The sequence below is a fragment of the Callospermophilus lateralis genome, chromosome 2 (assembly GCF_048772815.1).
Source record: "Callospermophilus lateralis isolate mCalLat2 chromosome 2, mCalLat2.hap1, whole genome shotgun sequence".
Taxonomy (NCBI): domain Eukaryota; kingdom Metazoa; phylum Chordata; class Mammalia; order Rodentia; family Sciuridae; genus Callospermophilus; species Callospermophilus lateralis.
The window spans coordinates 150940502-150963343 of NC_135306.1; the positions used below are offsets into that span (position 1 = coordinate 150940502).

General features: G+C 49.7%; 1 protein-coding gene across 12 annotated transcripts in view; it reads left to right on the forward strand.

Moving 5' to 3' along the window:
- Positions 1 to 22842, forward strand: part of Arap1 (ArfGAP with RhoGAP domain, ankyrin repeat and PH domain 1) — a 63518-nt gene that overhangs the window by 15402 nt on the left and 25274 nt on the right. For 5 of the 12 annotated variants that reach the window (XM_076846687.2, XM_076846685.2, XM_076846679.2 and 2 more), the window contains exons 3-10: positions 8762 to 9314; positions 19355 to 19497; positions 20304 to 20371; positions 20917 to 21038; positions 21175 to 21324; positions 21704 to 21773; positions 22055 to 22175; positions 22577 to 22779. In XM_076846687.2, the coding sequence (XP_076702802.2) occupies positions 8806 to 9314; positions 19355 to 19497; positions 20304 to 20371; positions 20917 to 21038; positions 21175 to 21324; positions 21704 to 21773; positions 22055 to 22175; positions 22577 to 22779 (1386 nt within the window). In that variant the 5' untranslated portion in view covers positions 8762 to 8805. Of the gene's footprint in view, positions 1 to 2140; positions 2223 to 8761; positions 9315 to 12030; positions 12106 to 12263; positions 12626 to 19354; positions 19498 to 20303; positions 20372 to 20916; positions 21039 to 21174; positions 21325 to 21703; positions 21774 to 22054; positions 22176 to 22576; positions 22780 to 22842 lie in introns of those variants that run through there. The other 7 variants (XM_076846682.2, XM_076846683.2, XM_076846684.2 and 4 more) reach the window with 5 other exon arrangements.

Below are 22842 nucleotides of genomic sequence, written 5' to 3' on the forward strand. Positions count from 1 at the left end.
ACCCCAGCCTGGTGAGGACCCCCTGGCTGATCTCATGGGCTGGTGGTGTTTGATCCCTTCTGGCCCAAAGTTTCTAGAGGCACCCGGTTCATGCTTCTAGCTCCTTGAATGGGGAAGTCATAAAGGGGTGTCAGTGTGAGACCTCACGTCTCTGACCTTGGCTTTTGCCCTTTAGTGAACGAATAGGAACTTGAGAGAGGCCCGGTGGGGGCCAGGCTCTTTTCAGGGAGAGGGTGGTTTCCTGTCTCCCTTGACCAGTCCGGTAAGGTGGCTGGGACCATCATCAGTCCACGTGTGTTACATCTCAGTCAGGTGCCTGGCCTGTAACAGGTCCTCCTTCATGTTTGCTATCACTTTTGAGAAGCAGTGAGCTGAGTGATTAGGAGTTGAGAACTGTGCTGCCCAATGGAGATACAGTGCAAGCCACAAGTGCAAAGGAAATTTGCTAATAGGCACATTAAAAGAAAAAGATGCCAGGGCCGCAAGTGTAGCTCAGTAGCCGAGCATGTGCAAGGCCCTGAGCTGATCCCCTGCACTGGGGGCTTGGGTGGGGTAGGGTGAGAAGAATTAGAAACCATGTGCAGTTAATGTTATTAACAGTTTAAATCTAAATCATAATATTATCATTTATCATATAATCAATAGGAAAATTTGAGCTATTTTACCTTCTTTTTGTACCGAGTCTTCAAAATTCAGTACATCTCATTTTGGGGGGCTACATTTCAAGTATTCAAAAGTCATCTATGGGGCTGGGATTGTGGCTCAGCGGTAGAGTGCTTGCCTAGCACATGCAAGGCCCTGGGTTTGATCCTCAGCACCATGTAAAAATAAATAAATAAAGGCGTTGTGTACAAGTACAACTAAAAAAATAAATATTAAAAAAAAATCAAGCCATCTGTGGCTGCTGCTGGCTACTGTACTGGACAGGGCAGGTCTAGACTATACTCAAACTGCTTCTTCCCAGCGTTGTGACTTTAAGCAAGTTACTTAACCTCCCTGTGCCTTAGTGTTTTTTTTTTTTTTTTTTTTTTTTAAGTAGACTAATAATCAAATGTACCTGATAGGTTGCAGTGATGTTGAGTTGATGTAAAGTGCTTAGGTGTCTGGCATAATAAGCAGTGTTTGTCTTCTCTTTTTGACTTTTGAGTAACACTGCCATTTTTGCCAAGTTTCATCTAAAGTACCGGTTTCTTAAAATTTGTTTTTAAAGTACCTACTTAGAAGCACATACCTGTTTTTACCGTTTCCTAAGCAATGATAATTGTAGGGTCTACATAAGATAAATACCTATTAGTAAACTGTAAAATGGTCAGGAATGCCTGCCAAAGCCATTTTGCAGAACATAGGAGTTTTTTGGCTAACCGTGCTCTTATGGCAGGAGACCTGACTTGACTCCAGGCCAGGGGAGGGAGACCTGTCCATTCCACTGCGCCCCACTCTCTCCAGCCCCACAGAGCCTGTGCTGCCTGGGCAGTAGGAGTCATGGCCTGCTGAGAGGATTGGCCTGTTCTTTCTCCTCCCTTGAAAACCCCCTTTTTTGGCCCATTTTCCTCACCTCCCCCCCAAGTTTCTGAGCATGGCCCTGGGGTCTCAGGCCCTGCCTCAGTTGCCCCACCTCTGCCCTCAGCACATATTGTGGTCCTCAGACTTAGTGGAGAGGGCCCTGCATCCTGGGCTCCACCTCTCCCGAGAGGCCACAGCCAAGTTGGGAGAGACTCCCTTAGCCAAGGAGCTGCATCTGTCCCTTCTTGGTGACCTCCTGGGGGGGCAGTCTCTTTGCCAGCTAGCCCCCACATGCAACCCAGCCACTGGTCCTAGGGTCGTGGAGAGTGGAAGTGCTGACTCCCCTTCACACCTGTGCAGCCCCCACCTCCAGGAGGTCTGTCTGGCTGCCTTCCTCGTCCCTGGAGGCCTTCTTCTGGTCCAGCCTCCATTGCTTGGCTTCCAGCTTCCCTGGACCCTTCTCTTTTCCTTTTCTTCTTCTTCCTCCACCTCTTTCCCACTTCTGCTTTCTTCCCCTTTCTTTGCTTTTCCTCATCACTCTCCCCTTTGTCTCTTCTCCTCTTCCTCCTCCTTGGCATTCTGGCTGCTCCAAGTGGCCTCGCCTCATGGACTTTCTCCCCCATCTCTGTCCTTGCAGCTTCCACATCAGGCCACCATGAGGAGCCCTTTGGAATAGCTGTGGCTTCTGGGAGGACCAGGCGTCCTTGGCAGGCCAGCGGGTGAGTGAGGAACTGGGAGGATGGAGCTGGGCTAAGTTCTCAGGCTAAGCCCAAACCCTGAGCTGGGGAGGCTGGGACTTTCCATTTTGAGAACCAGTATTGCAGGCAGAAGATGAGGCCCTGAGGGCTTGCTAAGAGCCTCCTCCAGGGTTCTGAGAGGAGGGACAGGGCAGGCTCCAGCAGGCTAGACTGGGAAGCATAAGCTGACTTGATTTCCCTCCTTGCCTGGTGAGTTTTGGTTTCTTTTTCATTCCCAGGCTTTATTGATGATTATCACATTATCTTTTTAAAACTTTGCTTGTTTAGTTTTTAAATGGTACAAAATTTTAAAAATATAGAAGGGTGTAGTGTCTCCTGACTTCCCAACTGTCAGTTCTCTCCCCAAAGCCAGTTTCTTGTGTATCTATCCAGAGTATTCTATTATATATTTGTGTGTGTTTGTGTGTGTGTGTGTACACATGTATATATTTCTTTTTTAAACTCAGTTGTTATATAACTCTGTCCTGCACCTTACTTTTCCACTTAACAATAAATCTTTAATATTAATTTATATGAACTTTAGAACCTGTTGGTCTAAACCAATTCCATTTGGTAATTTCAGCTGGGAAATTATATTCAAGTTATAGCTTAACCCCGGGAGAACTGATGTCTTTATAATTTTAGGAGCCACTGTATCCAAGAACATGGAATGTTTGTGTTTATAACTTCCTTTGACTCTCCCAAGTATCCATTATATTCTTATTCTTATTTTTAAAATTCAGAGAGTTCAAAATTTAGGTGATAGACTAAGTAAAGTGAAAAGTGTTCCTCCTGTCAGAGGCAGATTTCCAGGAAAGGTGGAATTTGACATTCAGGGGTCCTTCTAGGATCCAAAGAGGGGGCCTGAACAATGTGGACATGTGGGTCCTGTATTTTTGTGAATTTGCAAAAGTGAGATATTCTTGTGTTCTTTTTACCCCGAAGGGCATCTGGATTGTGTAAGCGTCAGACCCATGAGCTCTCATCTGCCTCCGTTCCCTCCTGTCCTCTCAGCTCTGTTTTCCTCCTCTGAGGAGAGTGGTAACAGTGTTGCTGGACCCCCTGGGTCTCTGCAGAGGCTCTTCATACATTTTGCGGTGTATGCGTGCTGAGCCACTCTCTCCTTTTGTTTATTTCACACAAAAAACAGAATGTTTTGAAACTGTCCTGCATTTTTCTTTCTTTACTTAACAGCATATCTTGGAGGTCATTCTGTGCCCATGTGTAAGGAGTTTCCTCCTTTTTAGGGCCTCTCAGAAGACTGCCCCATAATCTAGTTAACCATTCTACAATTGTTGGACATTTTGGTTATTTCCAGTCTTTTGTTATTATACACAGTGCTGTAGCCAATAACTATCTACCTCCGTCATTGCAGATGTGTTCCCATAAACCTGTACAATAAGTGTCTGTACTTTGACCCAGGGTATCTGGGCCAAAGGACAGTGGCTTTCCAGCTCAGGATCTTGTAGTTACTGTGGCATGGCCTTCCCTAGAGGCACAGCCACCAGCCAGGCAGGGGTAGCCCCAGCCCATTACCAGGGCTGTGCATTTTTAAACTTTTTTTCTTTGATATTCTCATAGGTGGAAAGTAGCATTGTACTATATTTGATGTTTGTATTTTGTTAAGTTTCTTGTCATATGTTTAAAGCCATTTACATTTTCCTTTCTGTGCTTGTCTCTGTCATTTTGTAACACAGAGCATGGGTTTGGGTTTTTTATCTCATGAATTTGAAGAGTAAAATCCATGCACAACAAAGGGTGAGAGTAAAGCATCAGGATTTATTAGAGTAATAGAAAGCAGAACTGCTGAAGAGGGAGGGATCCTAAGAGAGGGATGCTCAAGAGTGGCTTTTGTCTAGGGCTTTATATAGGTTTAAGGAAGTCAGCCCCCTGCCCAATGCTGCTTGAATACCATGAATAGCTCATGAATACCATGAATACCTCATGGTGTTCATGCAGCCTTTAGTCCAATCAAAATATCAAGCAGGAATTTTTCCTACTTTTTTTTTTTTTTTTGGATACCAGGAATTGAACTCAGGGGCACTCGACCACTGAGCCACATCCCCAGCCCTATTTTTTATTTTATTTAGAGGCAGGATCTCACTGAGTTGTTTAACATCTTGCCATTGCTGAGGCTGGTGTTGAACTTTCAATCCTTCTGTCTCAGTCTCCTGAGATTACAGGTGTGGATTACAGGTGTGTGCCATGGCACCTAGCTGGATTTTTCCTTCTTTGGAGAGGCATGGACCCCAGTGACACAGGTCCTAGTTTAAAAATAGCCTTTTTGTAAGTTTCTTAGGAAATATCTGCAGGTGCTGTTGGTGCTGTACTGCCTAGGAAGTTGCTACCCAGGGGCCCATCTCTTATCCTCCCAGCCTTCTCTCTTTCTCCTGATGTCAATATTCTTTGCCCGTTTTTCTATTAGATTTTTGTTTGAAATGAGTAAGATGTGAGATGTCCTCTAGGTCCTCATTTACCTCTTGCTTTGCATAGGGTGTCTCCACCATGTTGGAATGTTTATTTTTTTCTACAGTGTCACACAGTGCTCAACAGTGGGGATACATTTCTAAAAAATGCATCATTGGCAATTTTGTCATTGTGTGAACATCATTGAGTATAGTAACTCAGACCTAGAAGGGCTGGTTCAGTCACTCCATGCAGCCTCGATGCCATCAGGAAATTTGCAGTAAACACAGGATGTATGAGCCTGCTGCCAGGTGAGCTGGCATTCTGTTTTATAATACACTTCTTTTAAGTAGGAGTATACTCTAAAATAAGAATAAAAAATAGAGAGTAGTAAACACATAAACCAATACCATAGTCATTTATTATCATTGTCAAGTATGTGTGGGCTGTACTTTTATAATAAGACAGGCAATGCAGGAGGCCTGTTTAAACCGACGTCACCACAGACCCCAGAGGAATATAGTTTGGCTACGATGCCACGAAGTGATAGGAATTTCTCAGCTCCATTATAATCTTCTGGGCCTCTTGTCATCTATGTGATCCATCACTGATGGGAGCATCACTATATGGCCTGTGACAGTAGGTGAATGTTCCAGGCTTCTCTGCATACCTTCTGGGCTTATATCTTTTCCAAAAGATTTTTCCTAAGGGGTTTTTTACGCCCCTTTGGTACCAGAGATTGAACCCAGGGGGACTTAACCTCTGAGCCACATCCCCAGCTCTTTTTATTTTTTATTTTAAGACAGGGTCTCACTAAATTGCTGAGGCTGGCCTTGAACTCGTGATCCTCCTGCCTCAGCCTCTGGAGCTGCTGGGATTACAGGGGTGCACCACCATGCCCTGCTCTAAGGTGATTTTTCAATCCTCCATGGTTTTATTTTTTTATATTGAAATCTTTGATCCAGTTGTGACTTATCTAGTTGTAAGGTGTGAGGCAAACAAAAACAGAACAGGGCTTCATAGAGGGGAACACCTTAGTTTTTTTTCTAGATTTCTCTGCAGCTGTCCCAACAACTTAATAACCCCTTTCCCCCACTAGTTTGAGATTCTTCTTTCATTGTGTACCAGTTCTTCCATCTCCTCTTGAGCTTTTGTTCTGTTTAATTAATCAGTTTGTTCCCAAGCTGCTAGCATATACTGTTTTAATTATTGTGACTCTGTGGTATGTTTTAATATGTGATGGGGCAGATTTCTACCTGCTTCCAAAGCTTTCCTGGCTCTTCCTGCTTTTTTATTTTTCCACATGAATTTTCAAATCCATTTGTCTAGTTTAAAAGGAATTTCTGTGTACACACTGAGTAGAATTGTGTGTATTTATAAATTAAAGAGACTTAATACCTTTGTGATGTTTCTGTCCAGAACTTATTATGTCTTCTCATTTGTCTTAGTCTTTTTTCCTCCCTTTTTTTGTCTCTCAAGAACACTACATTTTTTCTTCACGTAGACCTTGTTTATTTCTCCTTTCTTTCCCTACTGTGTTAGCCTGTCTGTCCTTTCTTCCTTCCTTTTGTACTGGGATTCAACCCAGTGATGCTCTATCATTGAGCTGCATCCTCAGCTCCTTTTGATTTTTATGTTAAGAACAGAGTCTTGGGCTGGGGATGTGGCTCAAGCGGTAGCGCGCTCGTCTGGCATGCGTGCGGCCCGGGTTCGATCCTCAGCACCACATACCAACAAAGATGTTGTGTCTGCCAATAACTAAAAAAATAAAGAAATATTTTTTTTTAAAAAAAAAAAAAGAAAAGAACAGAGTCTTGCCAAATTGTCCAGATTGGCCTTGAGCTGGCAATCCTCTTGTCTCAGCCTCCTGAGTTGTTGGGATTACAGATATGAACCACTGTGTCCAGTGAGATTTCTTTTCCCCCCATTACTGGGATTGAACCCAGGGCCTGGCACGTGGTAGGCAAGTGCCCTATCACTGAGCTATCCCCCAGACCATGTATATTTATTATGAAGTTTATTCTTGGGTGTTTTACATTTTGTGATCCTACTGTAAATGGGTTCTTTTATCCTAAATTCTATCTAATTTTATCCTAAATTCTACTGGTTATTGCTTAGAAATATTGATTTTGAACTCACCTATCTAACTAAATTCTTTTATTTTTTAATTTTTTTAGCTGTAGTTGGACACAATATCTTTATTTTATTTATTTTTATGTGGTGCTGAGGATCGAACCCAGGGCCTCACACATGCTAGGCAAGTGCTCTGCCACTGAGCCACAACTCTAACTAAATTCTTATTTATAATATTTTCTTAGTTGAACTGCTTGGGCTTTCAAAAGTTTATATTATTCTCAATTAATGATAGTTTTTTTCCTTCCTAATTTTTATACCTTTGTTTATTTTTGTTGTCTAGAACATTTAGAGCAATAATAATAATACTAATAATGAAGTGGATACTCTGGTCTCATCCAAAACTGTAATGGGTCTCTTCTGTTGCTTTTCCATGAAGTAAAGTGTTGGGTTTTATTTAAGGAGTTTGTCTGTTGCTATTTTAGTCAGGTTTTGTTTAAGAGGTGAATGTCAAATTTCATAGTGTGCCTCTTTAGTGTCTGGGGATGATTGGATGACTTTTGATCTGTTAATCATCTCTGTACTTCCACCAAGCCAGGAGCTCTTGAGTGCAGGGACATGGAACCCAAGTGCCCATTGACAAGTGTGAGGCTTCTTCTTCTTCTTCTTTTTTTTTTTTTTGGTATCAGGGATTGAACTGAGGGGCTCTCAACCACTGAGCCACATCTCCAGCCCTATTTTGTATTCTATTTAGAGACAAGGTCTCAGTGAGTTGCTAAGCACCTCACCCTTGCTGAGGCTGGCTTTGAACTTGCGATCCTCCTGACTCAACCTCACAAGCTGCTGGGATTACAGGTGTGTGCCACTGCTCCCTGCAAGGCTGTATTTAATGAACAAAGGGAATGAATGTCCTTCCCCTTCCTTGGCAGGAAAAGGGGACTTAGGGGGTCAGGAACCCAGAGGCTGTGTGATCTGGTTGACTTGTCTTCGGGAGCATTCCACTTCCTCTGTGGGCACTGGAGATGAGGTGGAGGGAGGTGAGGCTCTGTCCCCACACTGGGCATGCAGAGGGACCATCAGTGGTGCCTTTCAATTCTACACGTTGGCTAAGCCCCTGGGCTTGGCCCTCAACTGGGGATTTGCCTTAGAGGGACTTGGTCCCTGGCCTGGCTCTTGCTGAGGGCATTGGGGAGGGGGTACCCTACACAGCATCAGACATGCCATTGGCCAGTCTTGAGGAGTGGCCCAGGCTGCATATGGGCATGGGTGCGATGCCAACTTTGGAGGTGATGGAGGACTTCCTAGAGAAGAAGATGTGGTCAGAGTGCTAGGAGGCCTCAGGGGCAGGGTGATGGGGGGGTGACTTAGGTAGAGGGAAAAGCCTACGTGTTTGGGAACTGCCAGTACTTGGCCTTGCTTAAGGATTGAACTTGAACCCATGGCATGAGGGGGTTTTGGAATTTTGGCTTTTAAAATCTCAACATTTACAGTTTTAATATTTTGGGATTGTAATTTTGGGGATTTTAGACTTTAGGGATTTTGATCTTTGGGAATTCTAATATTTGGAATTGGCCTTTGGGATCTTGTCTTTTGAGGATTAAGAGTAGCATTGGTGCGGGGCGGGGGGGGTTGGGGATGTGGCTCAGCGGTAGAGTGCTCACCTAGTACCTGCAGAGTGCTGGGTTCCATCCTCAGCACCACATAAAAAATAAAATAAAATAAAGGTATTGTGTCCAACTACAACTAAAACAAAATATTTTTTTAAAAAAGAGAAAGAGTGGCATTGGGGGCTGGGGTTGTGGCTCAGTGGTAGAGCACTTGCCTAGCATGTGTGAGGCCCTGAGTTTGATCCTCAGTACCACATAAAAATAAATAAATAAAATAAAGGTATTGTGTCCAACTATAACTAAAAAAAATATATATATATAAAAAAAAAAAAAAAAGAAAAAGAGTGACATTGGCCATGAAGGAACACCGAGGGATGCTGATTAGGGGAACTGCTCTGGGTCACCATGTCTCTGACCTGTGCTTGTCTATTCCAGGTCTGGTTCGAACCCTCCTGGCTGGGCCTCTGCTGGCAGGAACCATGGCGGAGGGCGGAGATGCTGCCTTGTCAGTGGCTGAGTGGCTGCGGGCACTGCACCTGGAGCAGTATACTGGGCTCTTTGAGCAGCACGGACTGGTGTGGGCCACTGAGTGCCAAGGCCTCAGCGATGCCCGCCTGATGGACATGGGCATGCTACTCCCAGGACACCGCCGCCGCATCTTGGCTGGCCTGCTCCGTGCCCATGCACCTCCAGCTCCTGCACCCCGCCCTACACCGCGACCTGTGCCCATGAAGCGCCACGTCTTCCGTTCACCGCCCGTGTCCACCACTCCACCTGAGTCACTGCCCACAGCTGGGCAGGATGAGATGCCACCTGCTGCCCCACCCATCCCACCCCGCAAGAGCTGCCTTCCGCCTGCCTGCTTTGCCACCCCATCCGCAGCTGCCCCAGACCCTGTGCTGCCCCCATTGCCTGCCAAGCGACATTTGGTGGAGCTGAGCATTCCTCCAGTGCCTCCTCGCACAGGAGCCCCCCGCCTGCTGGTGAGGTGAGTGGGTGCCATTCATGTGGGTGAACACAGGCAGAGGATTCTGGACCGTAGGTGTGGAGTTCATGGCCTTCACACTGGGGTAGAAAGGCACTTCAGTTGGAGGGAACAGCTCAGAGGAGGAAAGTGCTCCAGGTTCCCCCAGTGATAGTGTGGCTGGGTTGGTGGGTGAGGCTTGGGGATAGTGCTGTGAAGGCCGGGCCAGGATGCCAGACAGGTTTTCAGCAAAATGATAGGATGAAATTTGAGGGCCTGGAGCATGATTCTGGCTGCTTATTAGGGAGCTGGGGGGAGGCTGGGAGGCAAGTGAGTGGTCACAAGATCAGGTGAGGTCCCAGGTGCATCAGGCTCTGCTGATGCACCTGTTAGAAAGTGAAGACGAATCTTGTGGCTGCCTGGATGTGAGCAGCTAGGCAGGGGGAACCGTGACAACTTCTAGTTTTCTGTCTCAGGTGGCTGGGTGCTCCTAGGGACAAATTTGGGATCCAGAAGTAGAAGTAAATTCAGGAGAAAGTCTGAATTCAGCAAAGGCCCTGGATAGTATGAGATACTGTGGGGACTCGGGGCATGTTCTGTCACAAGGAGGTAATGTGTGGAGAAAATGGAAAGCCTGGGATCCTAGGGTAGGGTGGGAACTGTGCTTGTGCTCCTGTCATACCTGGACCCCCCAAATGTCCCAAATCCTTGGACACCTAAGAGGACTCATCCTGCTTACCCTCCTTCCTCTTCAGAACTGTTTACTCCATGATCCCTGATCCCCCTTTTCTTGGGTTCCTCCTGCTTCTGTGGACATTGTATACTGTCTCCTTCACATACACCTTCTTTCCTACCATTTGCTTGGGTGCCCAGCCAGGAGGGAGCCTCCCCAAGAGGTTTAGGTTTGTGTTCGCAGGGGAATGGGGATTTGTTGGAGTGCTTGGTTCAAATCAGGCTAAACTAGGAAGATTTCTTAGAGGAGGAAGGGATATGCAGTCTACTGGTCCTTGTTATTGCTGGATGTTGTGTGGTGCATTTTGTATACATGATTTCACTGATCCCTGCAGAAAGCCTTCTGAGGGATTTGTTTCCTGGTTTTAAGCAGGGACGTTATGGCTCAGAACAGGGGATGGGAGGCACTGTTTGGATCCATGTCAAATGTATTATTCTGGGAGGAAGGTCAGGGAGGTTCTCCCAACCCAGAGAGGAGCATTAAGTCAGGGGGCCTTGAAGGTCAAATCAGGTCTGTGGTGGTATGAAGTTTGGATGGTGGAAGCACAAAAAAGGTTTGTGCCTCTCCTAGGTTCACACAACTGGGAACTAGAATCTCCCAGCAGCCTGGCTCACAGCCTAGATGGGAATTTTCTGGTGCAATTGTGCCCTCTATTGGCCATTATTCTGTATGCAGGAGTAATTTTTGTCCTTCAACTAACTCTATTGTCAAGACACTGAGGGGCTAGGATTGTGGTTCAGTGGTTGAGATGTGAGCTGCTGGGTTCGATCCTCAGCAGCACATAAACATAAATAAAATAAAAGTATTGTGTCCAACTGCAACTAAAAAAAATTTCAAAAAAGGACACAGAGTTAAACGGTCCTGGGCTCACCACCCCAAATCCCTTCTCCCCAACCTGTGTCACCTCAGATGCCTTGGGAAGGGAGACAGCACAGAGGAGGCCACTGGGTGGAATAGGCTGGGGTAAGATCCTCAGCCAGAGACCAACATGTAGGCAAATCAGCAAGCAAGCAAGAGTTGTCTCTCCTTGTTGGCCTGGTAAGGCTGGGGACTCTCAGAGCCAGGCTCACCATTCTGCCTGGCCTCAGTGGACCCATTTCACCCCCAGAGTCTGCATTCTTTACCATTATTTAAACCTCTGGTGGAGAACTTGCTGAACTTGTGCTCCTGTCATACCTGGACCCCCAAATGCCCCAAATCCTTGGACACCTAAGAGGACTCATCCTGCTTACCCTCCTTCCTCTAGCATCTAGAGATGCTAAGATACTTGTCCATATTCACCCAGCCAAGCAGAGGGGAAGCAGGGATTCAACCTTGCCTCCTGGTCTCCAAGCTCCTTTTTTTTTTTTTTAAATACTTTAATTTAATTTATTTATTTTTATGTGGTGCTGAGGATCGAACCCAGTGCTTCACGCATGCTAGGCAAGCGCTCTACCACTGAGCTACAGCCCCGGCCCATCAGCTCCTTTTTGTAGATGTGAACTCTGAGCTTCCCTGAGAGTCACAGAGAGGTCACTGCTTTCTTTCTTTTTTTTTTCCCTACCAAAGACATTTAAATTTTTTCCATATTTTTTACTGGTGCACTATAGTTATATTTAATAGTGGGATTTGTTATTTCGTTCATGCACATGATATAACAACATAACTTGGTAAATAACATTCCCCAGCATTTCCCCTTTTCCTCACCTCCTCCTTTCCCTCTACTCTGCTGGTCTCTACAGGGGTCATTTCTGATCAAGGACATGAGGGTCACTCCAGAGAGCCCCTCCCAGCTTGCTCTTAGCCTTAGTTTTCCCCTCTGGTATTTGGATGCCTGTAGATATCTCTGAAAAAGGAAATATTTGCCTGGAGGGGGCAGCTGTTAGCTGGAGTCGTACTGCAAGGTCTCCCTCCTTTGCTCTAACTGCCTTCACCCAGCCAATCCCCGGTCTTCCTGAAGACTGATCACTTGTTGCTGGGGCAGAACCTGTTCCCTTTGAAGAACTTCTTTCTCAGCCTCTCTGGGCTTTCTCATGCGCGTAGGAAGTGGGAGAGGCTACTGCAGGGGCCAGCCAAGGCCAGGGCTTCCTGGGCGTCCATCCTGTAAGACCTCACAAGACCAGCAGACACTGCTGGTTGTCCCATCTTAGCTTGGGGGTGGGGGCAAGGGGGCGGGGAGGAAGTGTCTGCCCCAGGGGATTCTGGGTGACTTTCCTCTCTCAGTCAGTGTTTTCAGGAAGTATGCGTGTTGGCCCGGGCTTCAGGGGGTGGGGGAGGCAGAGAGCAGGAAGCTGGGGAGACCAGAGCTGGATGCACATACACAAACACACACACACTCATTCTCCCAGACAGATTCACAGGTAAACTCAGAAATATACACACTCAGAGAAGCGATTTATAAATACTCAGAGACAAATCACAGGCACAGAGAGACTCTTGGGTTCCAACATCTCCAAGGGAACCCAGCCGCAGACACACCTGGGAAAAGGGCCCAGGCAGTCTGTGAGGCCAGCCCAGGCTGACACAGGCTTGTTTGGGCAGGACACGACACTTGAGCACACACTGAGCCTGCCTGGTTGGAGCCTTGGAGTCCTTGGGCCCAGGACCCAGCGGGCCTCTGAGGGTGAGCAAGGAGCAGCCTGGCTGGGCTGTCGGGTGGATGGGAGGGAGCCTAAGGGCCCCAGAGTCCCTGTCTGTCTGTCTGTCTGGCTGTTACCCCCAGGCCAGATTTTCTAGGGTGCTCTGCTCCCCCTTGTCTGTTGGCTTTTAGAATTTCCTATCTTCTATCAGTTTCTCCACTTCTTCTATTTTCCCCTCTCTTCTCCTTCTCCTCTGGGCTTTCCATGTCTCTGTCTCCCCATAACTTTTTTCCTGGGTCCACTAAGAGCCCACGGTGTCTATTTTGGGCCTTTCTCAGACTCTGCCTCACTGTTCCCCTATGGGGTCTCTGCTCTGTAGGGCCCTGGTGCCCACCTCCTCAGTTCTGGTGTCCACTCCTAGCTCTCAGCACCCCTCTGGCAATTCCCTTGGGGAGACTTAGGTTGCTTTAACTTACTGTTCCCCTCAAGGTTGCATTTTTCTGGACCCCCACCTCCAGTCCAGCATGGTAGGGAGGTGTGCAGAGGGCTGGCACATTGTTTGTGTATTTCTACCCTCTCCTGTCCAGGGCTCTAGTGTGGTGGGTGCCTTTGGAGTGCTGCCCCCATGACTGTGGATCTCTAATGAACTCAGCAGCTCTCTGGTCACTGGGGACATAGAGTAGCCTCTAACCTGGGCAGCCGGGATGGTGGTGGAGTTCTGTGAGCTATAGTCTGTGAGTTCCCTGAGGGCTGAACTTCCTCCCCTTCCTGCCCTCAGGAGCCAGCACAGGGCCAGGCCTGAGAAGTACACAGAACTGCCATGGCAATAGGCCTCTGCTGCCTCCTGTCCACAGCAGCAGGGCTGGCTTGTGGGGAGCTCCACATAGGCCTGGCAGTGGGAGTGCCACTGAGGCCCCAGCAGGCCTGTGCACTTAGAGGAGGGAAGAGGCATGTTCTGAGCACCATAGAGGTGATGATTTCTGATCATTAAATGTAAAAAGCCCCCAGCAGAAACCTGGCACACTATGCATAGCAAGTAGTAGGCTTGTCCTCAAGAGAAGTGCCTTGGCTGTACATTGGGCTCTGGTGCTTGGTGGGCTGACCTTTCTGTGACTGGGATGTGGGCAGGGCAGGGCAGTGGTCATTCAGTACACATTCACTAAGCCCCCTTTGTTGGATGCTGGAGGCAGGGAGAGGATTGGCCCTAGGAGAGACACGCTGCAGATGTCCATTCTGGCAAGGGAGACTCCAGGAGGGGCTTTGTATGCTGCAGCCTGAGCAGAAGTGAGTGCTGCGGGAGTGCTAGAGGGCTTGGCCTGTGGAGCAGGGATTACAGGCATGTGTCACCATGCCCGGAAGGACAGAGCAGCCGTGGAGGAAGCAAGAGGCATAGGATTAAAGCTTGGGCTGCTGAGGAGGCCAGGGCACGAATGAGGAAGTGGGCAACTGGGAAAGTTTGTCCCCATGGGTAGGGGAGACCAGGGAAAGACACAGATGTCCCCAGATCTCTGGGCCTGGCCTCATCTTGCAGCCCTGCTGGTGAGAGTCTGGGGGACTGGGATTGGCCTGGGTTCTTTCAAGGCCCATGTGGTATCTTAGGGACAAGTTCCTGCTTCCAAGCTGGAGTATAGACAGAGTATTTGGTCCGCTGAGGTCATTTCAGTGAGCAGCACAGACAGACATGCTGTGTGATAGGAAGCATGGTGACTGGGGGAGCCCCAAGGAGGCCCTGTACTGGCCTGTAGTGTGAGGGGAGGCCCACAGTGGAAGGGGAGAATGTGTGCTGTGTGCCTTTTGAAGGAAGAGTAGGAATTTGGCCAGACAGGAAAGGGTGTTCCAAGTGAAGGAACAGTGCATGCAAAGATGTGTTTATATGGGCTGGGATTGTGGCTCAGTGGTAGAGCACTTGCTTAACATACCCAGGGCCCTGGGTTCAATCCTCAGCACCACATAAAAATAAATGAATGGAATAAAGGTATTGTGTCCAACTACAACTAAAAAAAAATTAATATATATTTTTTAAAAAAGATGTGTTTATAGAATGCAGCTCAGTCAAGGAGGCCTGGAATGTGACTGGCTAGTAAGTCCAAGGCCAGCAAGATATTCAGGCCTCTCTGCAGCCTACCTACCCTCAAGGTGAGACCTGGTTCCTCTGGCCAGAGATCAGTGGAGATTGAAAAATCTGAAGGGGCCAAGTGCTGTGGCACATGCCTATAATTCCAGCAGCTTGGGAGGCTGAGGCAGGAGGATCACAAGTTCAAAGCCAGCCTCCACAAAAGTGAGGCACTAAGCAACTCAGTGAGACCCTGTCTCTAAATAAAATACAAAATAGGGCTGAGGATGCGGCTCAGTGGTTGAATGCCCCTGAGTTCAATCCCTGGAATACCCCCACCCCCAAAAGAGAAAAATCTAAAGGGGAGTCAGAGGCAGTTAGAGGAGGAGGAGGCTGGACAGCTGCCTCTGGCCTAGCCTGTAAGACTGAGTCTCCTTCACCCACAGCCAGGTGAGAAAGCTGTGCAGGTGATGCATGGTGCTCCCTTATTGAGGTATCCATAAGCACGGAGGCAGGTCAGAGGGGAAACGGGCTAAGAGGTGAAGTGAGTAGCTTGGGGTCACAGACTGATGATGGTTGAGGTGAGATTCAAACCCACATTTGCCTGGCACCAAGCCCCTGTTTCTTTTATTTATTTTTATTATAGGTGGACAAAATACCTTCATTTTATTTATTTTTATGTGGTGCTGGATCCAACCCAGTGCCTCACACGAGTGAGGCCAGCTGCTGGGATTATAGGCATGAGCCACTGAGCTGTAATCCCAGCCCAAAGCCCTATTTCTCTTTTTGGGGGCGGGGGGGTTACTGGGGATTGAGCTTAAGGGCACTCAACCACTGAGCCATAACCCCAGTCCTGTTTTGTATTTTATTTAGAAGTGTCACTGAGTTCCTTAGTGCCTCACTATTGCTGAGGCTGGCTTTGTACTCCCGATCCTCCTTCCTTAGCCTCCCAAGCCTCAGGGATTACAGGCATGTGTCACCATGCCCAGCTAAGCTCTGTCTCTTAATTAGAGTGACCACACATCTCATTTTGCCTGGGACAGGCCCTATTTGTGCCTACTGTCTTGACATGGTTATTAACAGTGCCACTTTTAACTGTCATTATTTCTGGGTTTTGTGATTAATGAAACAGTCACTCTGTTCTTTTTTCCTAACTTGGGACCGTCATGTTCCCCTGCTCCTGGGTATAAGGTCTGCTGGGTATTTTCCCTAGTCCCATAAGTCAGACTTGTTGGACTGCAGGCCCAGTCTGGTGGATCAACCCTGCTCAGGGTGCCCTGTTGTGCTGTGGGCATAGGTGTCACCTGTCTCTTGACGAGAAGTGGAAGGACTGAAGGAGCAGGGAAGCCAGTGGCATCAGGGAGGCTGGGGAGGAGCTCCACTGGGGCATCCTGGGGACTGCCTGGAGGTGCAGGTAGACTTCCATGGGTGACGATGTGGGGAAGAGGGCAAGAGCAGGAGGAAATAGTGAGCAATGGCCTGGAGGTGGGATCGTGCATTTGTGCCCTGGAATGGGGCAGAGGCCAGTGAGCAGCACCCCAGCTGGACCTCATCTGGGCTGACGGCTGCTTCTAGGGTGCAAGCCCTGTGAGACGGGCAAGGGCACTCCATGGGCCCCATTCTCGGTAGAGGGACACTGCCCTTCCCTGGGGTTTTCCTACATGCTCTGCCTTCCGGACACCACTTCTTCTTTCCTGGGCCCAGGGCTGACTCAGCAGGCCCTGATACCCTGTGCTAGGCAAGCAGGGGTCAGCCAGGAGGTTTCCTGGAGGAGGTGGCTAGAATAGGGCATGGAGGTTTACTAGAAGCCCTTTGTCCCCCCTTCCTGGGACATAGTTCCCTTCCTGCTGGGAGAGGAGCCCTTTTCCTGTGTTCCCCTCTCCCTTCTTGCCTTAGTCACTGGGCAGCCATCGGAGCTGTGATTTTGTTCCCTTTGGATAGAGTGTCAGCTCTAGAGCTGGCTAGACCCTCAGCCTAGGTGGCTATTGTGAGGAGACAGGCCTCAGAGAAATCCTTATACTTCTCAGGCCTCATTTGCCAGGCTGTAGTGCTGGGATGGGTTCAAATCCAGCCGTAGGCCCAAGGACAAATTACTTAAAATTTCTGCACCTCAGTTTTCTCATCTGTAAAGTAGGATAACAAGCCTTGAATTATAGAGCCCTTGAAAAAAGTAAATGAATGAATCCATGTAAAATACTTAGAAGGTGGCTGGGAACACACATACATAGACACACATCATTTATTAATAAGAATTAATTAATCTAGATAGTCATTTGTTTATAAATCTCTGCTCAGTTCTGAGGATACAAGAACTGAGAAGGTGGGGTGGAGGCAGAGGTCTCAGTATGGCAGACCCCTTGCCACAAGACAGTCAGGACAGGGATGGGGACGGACTGGGAACCAGAGTGAAGGGGCTGATGCCACCTGGATACCAACAGTGAGGAGCAGTGGGCAGCCTGGCCCTGTTGTCCCCCTCTTCCCATCAGCCCTTAGACCTGGGCAGGTGTTGGGAGCTACACCCCTTCAGCCTTGCTTGGTGCTCTTGGCATCTGGGAAGCAGCAGAGTGATTGATGGACTTGCCTGTCAAGCAGTCTCCAAGGACATTGTTCTGACCAGCTGGGGCATGTTCTTCGGCCTGTGGGTTCTTTGGTTCTTTGGTCATCATTCATACTTCGTTTGCTTCTCTTTCAACCCTAATGACCAATTTACCCACCTGCCCAGAGACTACCTTTCCTCCCACCCCCCTGTCCAACGTGCTCTTGCCACCAACTCAGCCAGGCCCTCCCTGCCCTGGATAGTGGGAATATTGAGTCAGATGCTTCCCCTGCTCTAAAGGGACCTAAGGGTCAAATGGGGGAGAATGGGTCAAATGGTACTGTGCCCACCAGAGGGTTTTCTTAAGTTCAGCTAAATGTTCAAGCTCTTGAGACCACCATAGCCACCTCAAGACGCCACAGCCCCCTCGTTATCAGATTCTCAGAGAGGCAGACAGGGTCCAGAGCAGCTTGCCACCAGCAGCTGCAGGTCTTCCTCTGCTATGGGGTCCTCGTGGCATACATGCAACATCTGCACGCTCTCCATGGTCCTCCAGGTGACAGCTCAGAGGGAGGGGCTGAGGAATCAGAGTGGACATGTGGCTCGCAGGGAGCCAAGCCTGGTTTAGAAACCTCTTGTGCCAAGAGGGCAACCACACATGTGTGGCTTTAGGCCCTGCCTGGGATGTACCTCGTTATAAGTCACCCCAGTGGGGGAAGCTCAAGCTCTGGCTTATCTCCCAGATTCAGAGTCTACTGACAGTTCCCGATGCAGGCCAGCGTGCCGGTGCAGTGCTGCCTAGTAACAAGGCTGCCAGGCCACCAGGAGGAGTGTCCAGAGGGAGAGGGCTGGAAGCCAGCTGAAGGTCAGACTGCACAGGAGCGGGTGGGCACATTCCCTTTGGTTATGCACTATAATTCGGAAGTAGTTACGTGTTCTAAGAAACACGGGTTGGAGCTAGGGGTTCAATCTGCTTAGACACACAGTAACCATCACATGGGACTTTGAAGTATCATTTGGAATAATTTTGTATGAAGTTCATAATGGAGGGAAACACAGGGACTAGGGGAGCAGACGGGAGGGCTCAGGGCAAACTTTCAGAGGAGGACTTGATCTAGAGCTGAAGAAGGGCGTACAACAGCCCCATGTTGACCCAGTCCTGCCCTCCTAGTCCTCCTTGCTTTTAACACACTGTTAGTCATTGCCAGGAATATGGGAACAGACCAGACCAAAAATAACCAAGGGAAGCTGCCCACTCTGCTGCTCTTTGTTGGCCCCTGTAGGACACTGGCAGAGGCAGGTGATGGAACCTGGCCTCCAGGGCTCTGCACTTGTTCCAGCTGGTGTTGCCTGAACATCCTGTGTACTGTCCTGTGTCATATCTTGTCTGTTAATCCCCCACCACCCTCCCAGTGCAAATAGCCCCATTTTATAGAAGAGGAAACTGAGGTTCAGAGAGGCACGGCACTTGTCCCAGAACACACAGGAGCTTAAGAGACCGGGGCGATATTCAGATCTTGCCTTTGATGACAAAGACCAGACAGAAACAGGTGGTGTGAGAGCCCAGGGGGCCCTGAACCTGTCCCTGGAGAGTCGGGGGAGGAGAGTGATAGTGGAGATGAAGAAGTGGTGTCATGAGAGATGAGTATGTTGGGGCGAGGTGAGTTGAGGGGTCTGAGGGTACCCAGGAAGTAGTATTGAAGTCTGGACAAGAGAGAAGGTAGCCTTAGTCCAGAGATCCACAGTTCAGGGGCTCATGAGGTGGTTTTGGAGACTGTGGTTTGTGCCTTCAGCCTCAATGTCCATTTCATTTCTGTCTCATTTCTTTGCCAACAAATGCCTTCCTACCCTTAAAAGTGCAGGTTCAGCATCACCTCCCCCAGGAAGCCTTTTCTGATCTCCATTCTAGTCTCTATCCTTCCTCCAGAGTGGACACCCAGTGGCTAAATTCTGGAATATTGGGGATAGGCGACCAGCTCATTCAGGTTGAGGAGGGCGCCCGCTTCCCTTAGACTTTGTGCCGGGAAGGGTCTCTGTCAGGAAAGTAAGGTGAGGGGCTGTGTGAGGAGCTCCCGAGGGGGGCGTCTGTAGGGTGTGGGTATGCGGCAGCCAGGTGAGCTGGCTCCCAGGGCTCGAGTCCTGCCTCTGTCGCCTAGTGACACTGAGCATCTGTTCTGTTCCCAGCCTTCCCTCCAAGGAGGAATTGTTGCCACCACTGTCATCCCATCCACAGCCAGAGCCAGAGGAGCCTGCATCCACCGTCCCCCAGGGGCCTCCCTGCCCCCCAGAGATCCCTCCGAAGCCTCCCCGCCAGCCACCGGAGTTTGGTGGGTACTGCAGCCAGATGGGGCTCCTGGCAAGTTACCTGGGATTAGCCCTGGGGAGCATGCGAGGGTGACGCTTACCTTGCTGCCTGCCTGCCACCAGCCCACTGTGCTGCCTGAGCAGGTCATGGGTTCTCCATGTATCATTTTTATCATTTAGTATCATTTTTATCTGCAAAATGGAGACTGCTTGCCAGGCGTGGTGGTGCATGCCTATAATCCCAGCAGTCTGGGAGGCTGAGGTAGGAGGATTGCAAGTTGAAAGCCAGCCTCAGCAACTTAGTGAGGCCCTGAGCAACTTAGCGAGACCCTGTCTTTAAATAAACTATAAGAAAGGATGGGGAAGTGACTCAGTGGTTAAGTGCCCCTGAGTTCAATCCCTGTACCAAAAATGTAAAAAAACTAACTAAATAAAATGGAGACGGTGCCCCTGCCTGATCTCCTGACCACTACGGGCGGGACACAGCCTGAGTGAGCCTTGGCTTCAGGGTAGGAAGTGCTCCCTTGGAGCCGGCTTGCGGCTGTGGGGTGGTCTACTTTCCTTAATTCTTGTTGCCTTTGTAGCCTTTTGGGGGCCGTCCCTGCTCCGACCTCCAAGTTTGCTGCCTGGTCAGACCTCCCTGTGGTGGCCCTGCCTCTTCTTTGATATAAATAGCACTTCCTGTCCCCATGCCTTTTTTGAAAGCCAGGCTAGGGTGGGGGTGGGAGCTGTGGTATGGAGGTGGGCTTTTTGAAGCCAAGCTGCCAAGTCTCGAGAGGTATGGCCAAGCCATTTGCTGCAGGGTCTCCCCCGCCCTCTTTCTCACCAGATGACTCTGACTATGATGAAATCCCAGAGGAGGGGCCTAGGGCCCCGGCCAGCGTGATGACCAAGAAGGTGGGCAGGTTGGGTTGCCTGCTGTTGGTATGGAGGGAGGGCCGCCCAGCTGCCTCCTAGACCTGGGGAGTTCCCTTTCCCATTTCTTTGTTTTGCCATGTAGGGGTAGAGTCCAGTGCAACCCCAGAACCTTGAACCAGGGGGCTTCTGCTCCAGGCTTCAACTGTGTCTACATATGTGTGGCCTGCCCCCTCCCTCTGTGTCTGTCTTGGAGCAGCTATCCCTCTGTCTATTTTACTTTCTGTGTTCCCATGTCACCCTCTCTCAGTGCTTGTCTTCTCTCCCTCGTCCTGAGTCTTTCTCTTTCTTAGCTTTCTGTCTTTGTCCCTGTCCTAGATCTCTGTGTGCCACTGGGTCTCTGGTCCTTGTGAGCCTGGGTCCCAGCATGGTCTTAGCTGGCAGGGATGGGGGTGGGAGGAAGCAGAAGTAAAAATGCTGAGTTGTGTAGGGAAGGGATGGAGTGGACAGAGGTGCATGTGGCAACTCCCGGGGCTGTGATCTGGGGCTTGAAGGGAAGCCTGATGCTGAGTGGGCCTGGGGGGTAGGAGGAGCCCCCACCACGCCAAGTCCCACGGGCCGTGCGCGTGGCCAGTCTGCTGAGTGAGGGGGAGGAACTGTCCGGGGACGAAGAGGATGAGGATGACCACGCCTACGAGGGTGTCCCCAAGTGAGTGTCTACTCCTCTGGTAGTTCCCCCTCCCAGCCATCCTCCTTTTCAAAGCCCAGCCCAGCCCTCCCATCTCCCCAGTCCCCATCCTGAGGGAGACTCTATCCACTGCTCTCCGTCCCTCCTCTTTTCCTAGTGGTGGATGGCACACCAGTGGCCTGATCTCACCCTTGCCCAGCCTGACCCCTGAGCTCCCACCACAACCCATGGAGGAGCTGCCTGGGGGCTCCAGCCCCATTATACCGGTCATCAAGGCCGGCTGGCTGGACAAGAACCCACCACAGGGGTGAGTGAGGCCTCTTGGGTCCTGCTGGTGTCCACATGGGGTGGGCGTGCTCCAAGACACTGGTGTCATGGTTCCAGAGATCAGTGGGCTCCAAGATTATTTGAGGGAGACTCCTTCCGACATGCCCTAACCACTGATTATCCATACCACTATGTTTTATTGTTCTTAAGAAGTCCTATTTTGAGTCTGACTTCAGTCACTCTTGCTATAGGGAAAGCCCATCTTCCTTTCAGTGACTACTTGAGATCATTCCTCCCTTGTACCTGGCTGATCCTAACTTTGTGTATGACTGCTGGGGTGGTGGGGCTAGGGTAATTCTGGAACCTCTCCCGTGACATCCAGTCCTTTGATCTGTGGTCCTTCTGTCTCTTCTCTCCAGATCTTATATCTATCAGAAGCGATGGGTGAGATTGGATGCTGATCACCTGCGATATTTTGACAGTAACAAGGTGAGGCTTACTTAGATCAGTCCTGACTTGACCCCTGCTCAGGCTGGGCTGGGCTGAACTTTGATGTTGGATCCAGGTGGAGTCTAACTGAGTCCTCATTAACAGTGTGGTCTGACTCTTTGAACTGTGTCTTCCTGGCCCACGGGCAGTGTTTGGGGTCAGCACAGGGCGATCCCTGATCACTGCCGGAGACCTCTGCAGCCTTCAGTTCAGCTGAGGCTGAGGGAAGCAAGGGAGGTCCCCACCGCCCCCATGAAATATAGCTTTTGTCTCTTCCCCAGGATGCCTACTCTAAGCGCTTCATCTCTGTGGCCTGCATCTCCCGTGTGACTGCCATTGGGGACCAGAAGTTTGAAGTGATCACTAACAACCGGACCTTTGCTTTCCGGGCAGAGAGTGATGGTGGGGAGTGGGAGGGGTTGCATGTGTGGAGCGGGGAAAGGAAGCTGGAAGTTTGGTCAGATAAGGAGGAGGAAGAGACATCTGCTCCCCCACCTCACACCTAGGGAGGGAGGGAAAGAAGGGGCTGCTCTGACTGGTCCCCCACACTCCGTGACTCTCAGAACCACATATTCCCGGATGCAGGGGAAACAGGCTCAGACAAGTGAAGTGACTTACCCAGCCTAAGTGGCCCAAACGGGGACAGGGGCCTGAGCTTGTTTGAGTCAGAGAAGTTAGGCAGAGGAAGAAGCGCCAGTCTGGGTGGACTTCTGGCAGAGGTGTTTCCCAAGGAGCCTAAGGCTAGGAGACCCTGGGGCTCCCTGCCAGGCTGAGCTCAGACTTATCCCTTCTTCTCTGCTTAGTGGAGAGGCAGGAGTGGATGCAGGCCCTGCAGCAGGCAGTGGCTGAGCAGCGTGCTCGGGCCCGGCCGGCCAGTGCTTATCTGTTGGGAGTTCGAGGCTCAGAGCAGCCAGAGCATGCTGGCAGCCTGGAGTTGCGTGGCTTTAAAAATAAGCTATATGTGACCGTGGTCGGTGACAAAGTGCAGCTCTATAAGAATCTGGAGGTGAGAAGGTTGGGTCAGGCCACTGAGGCTCCCCCTGCCCCATGTCTGCCACCCTGGTCCTTC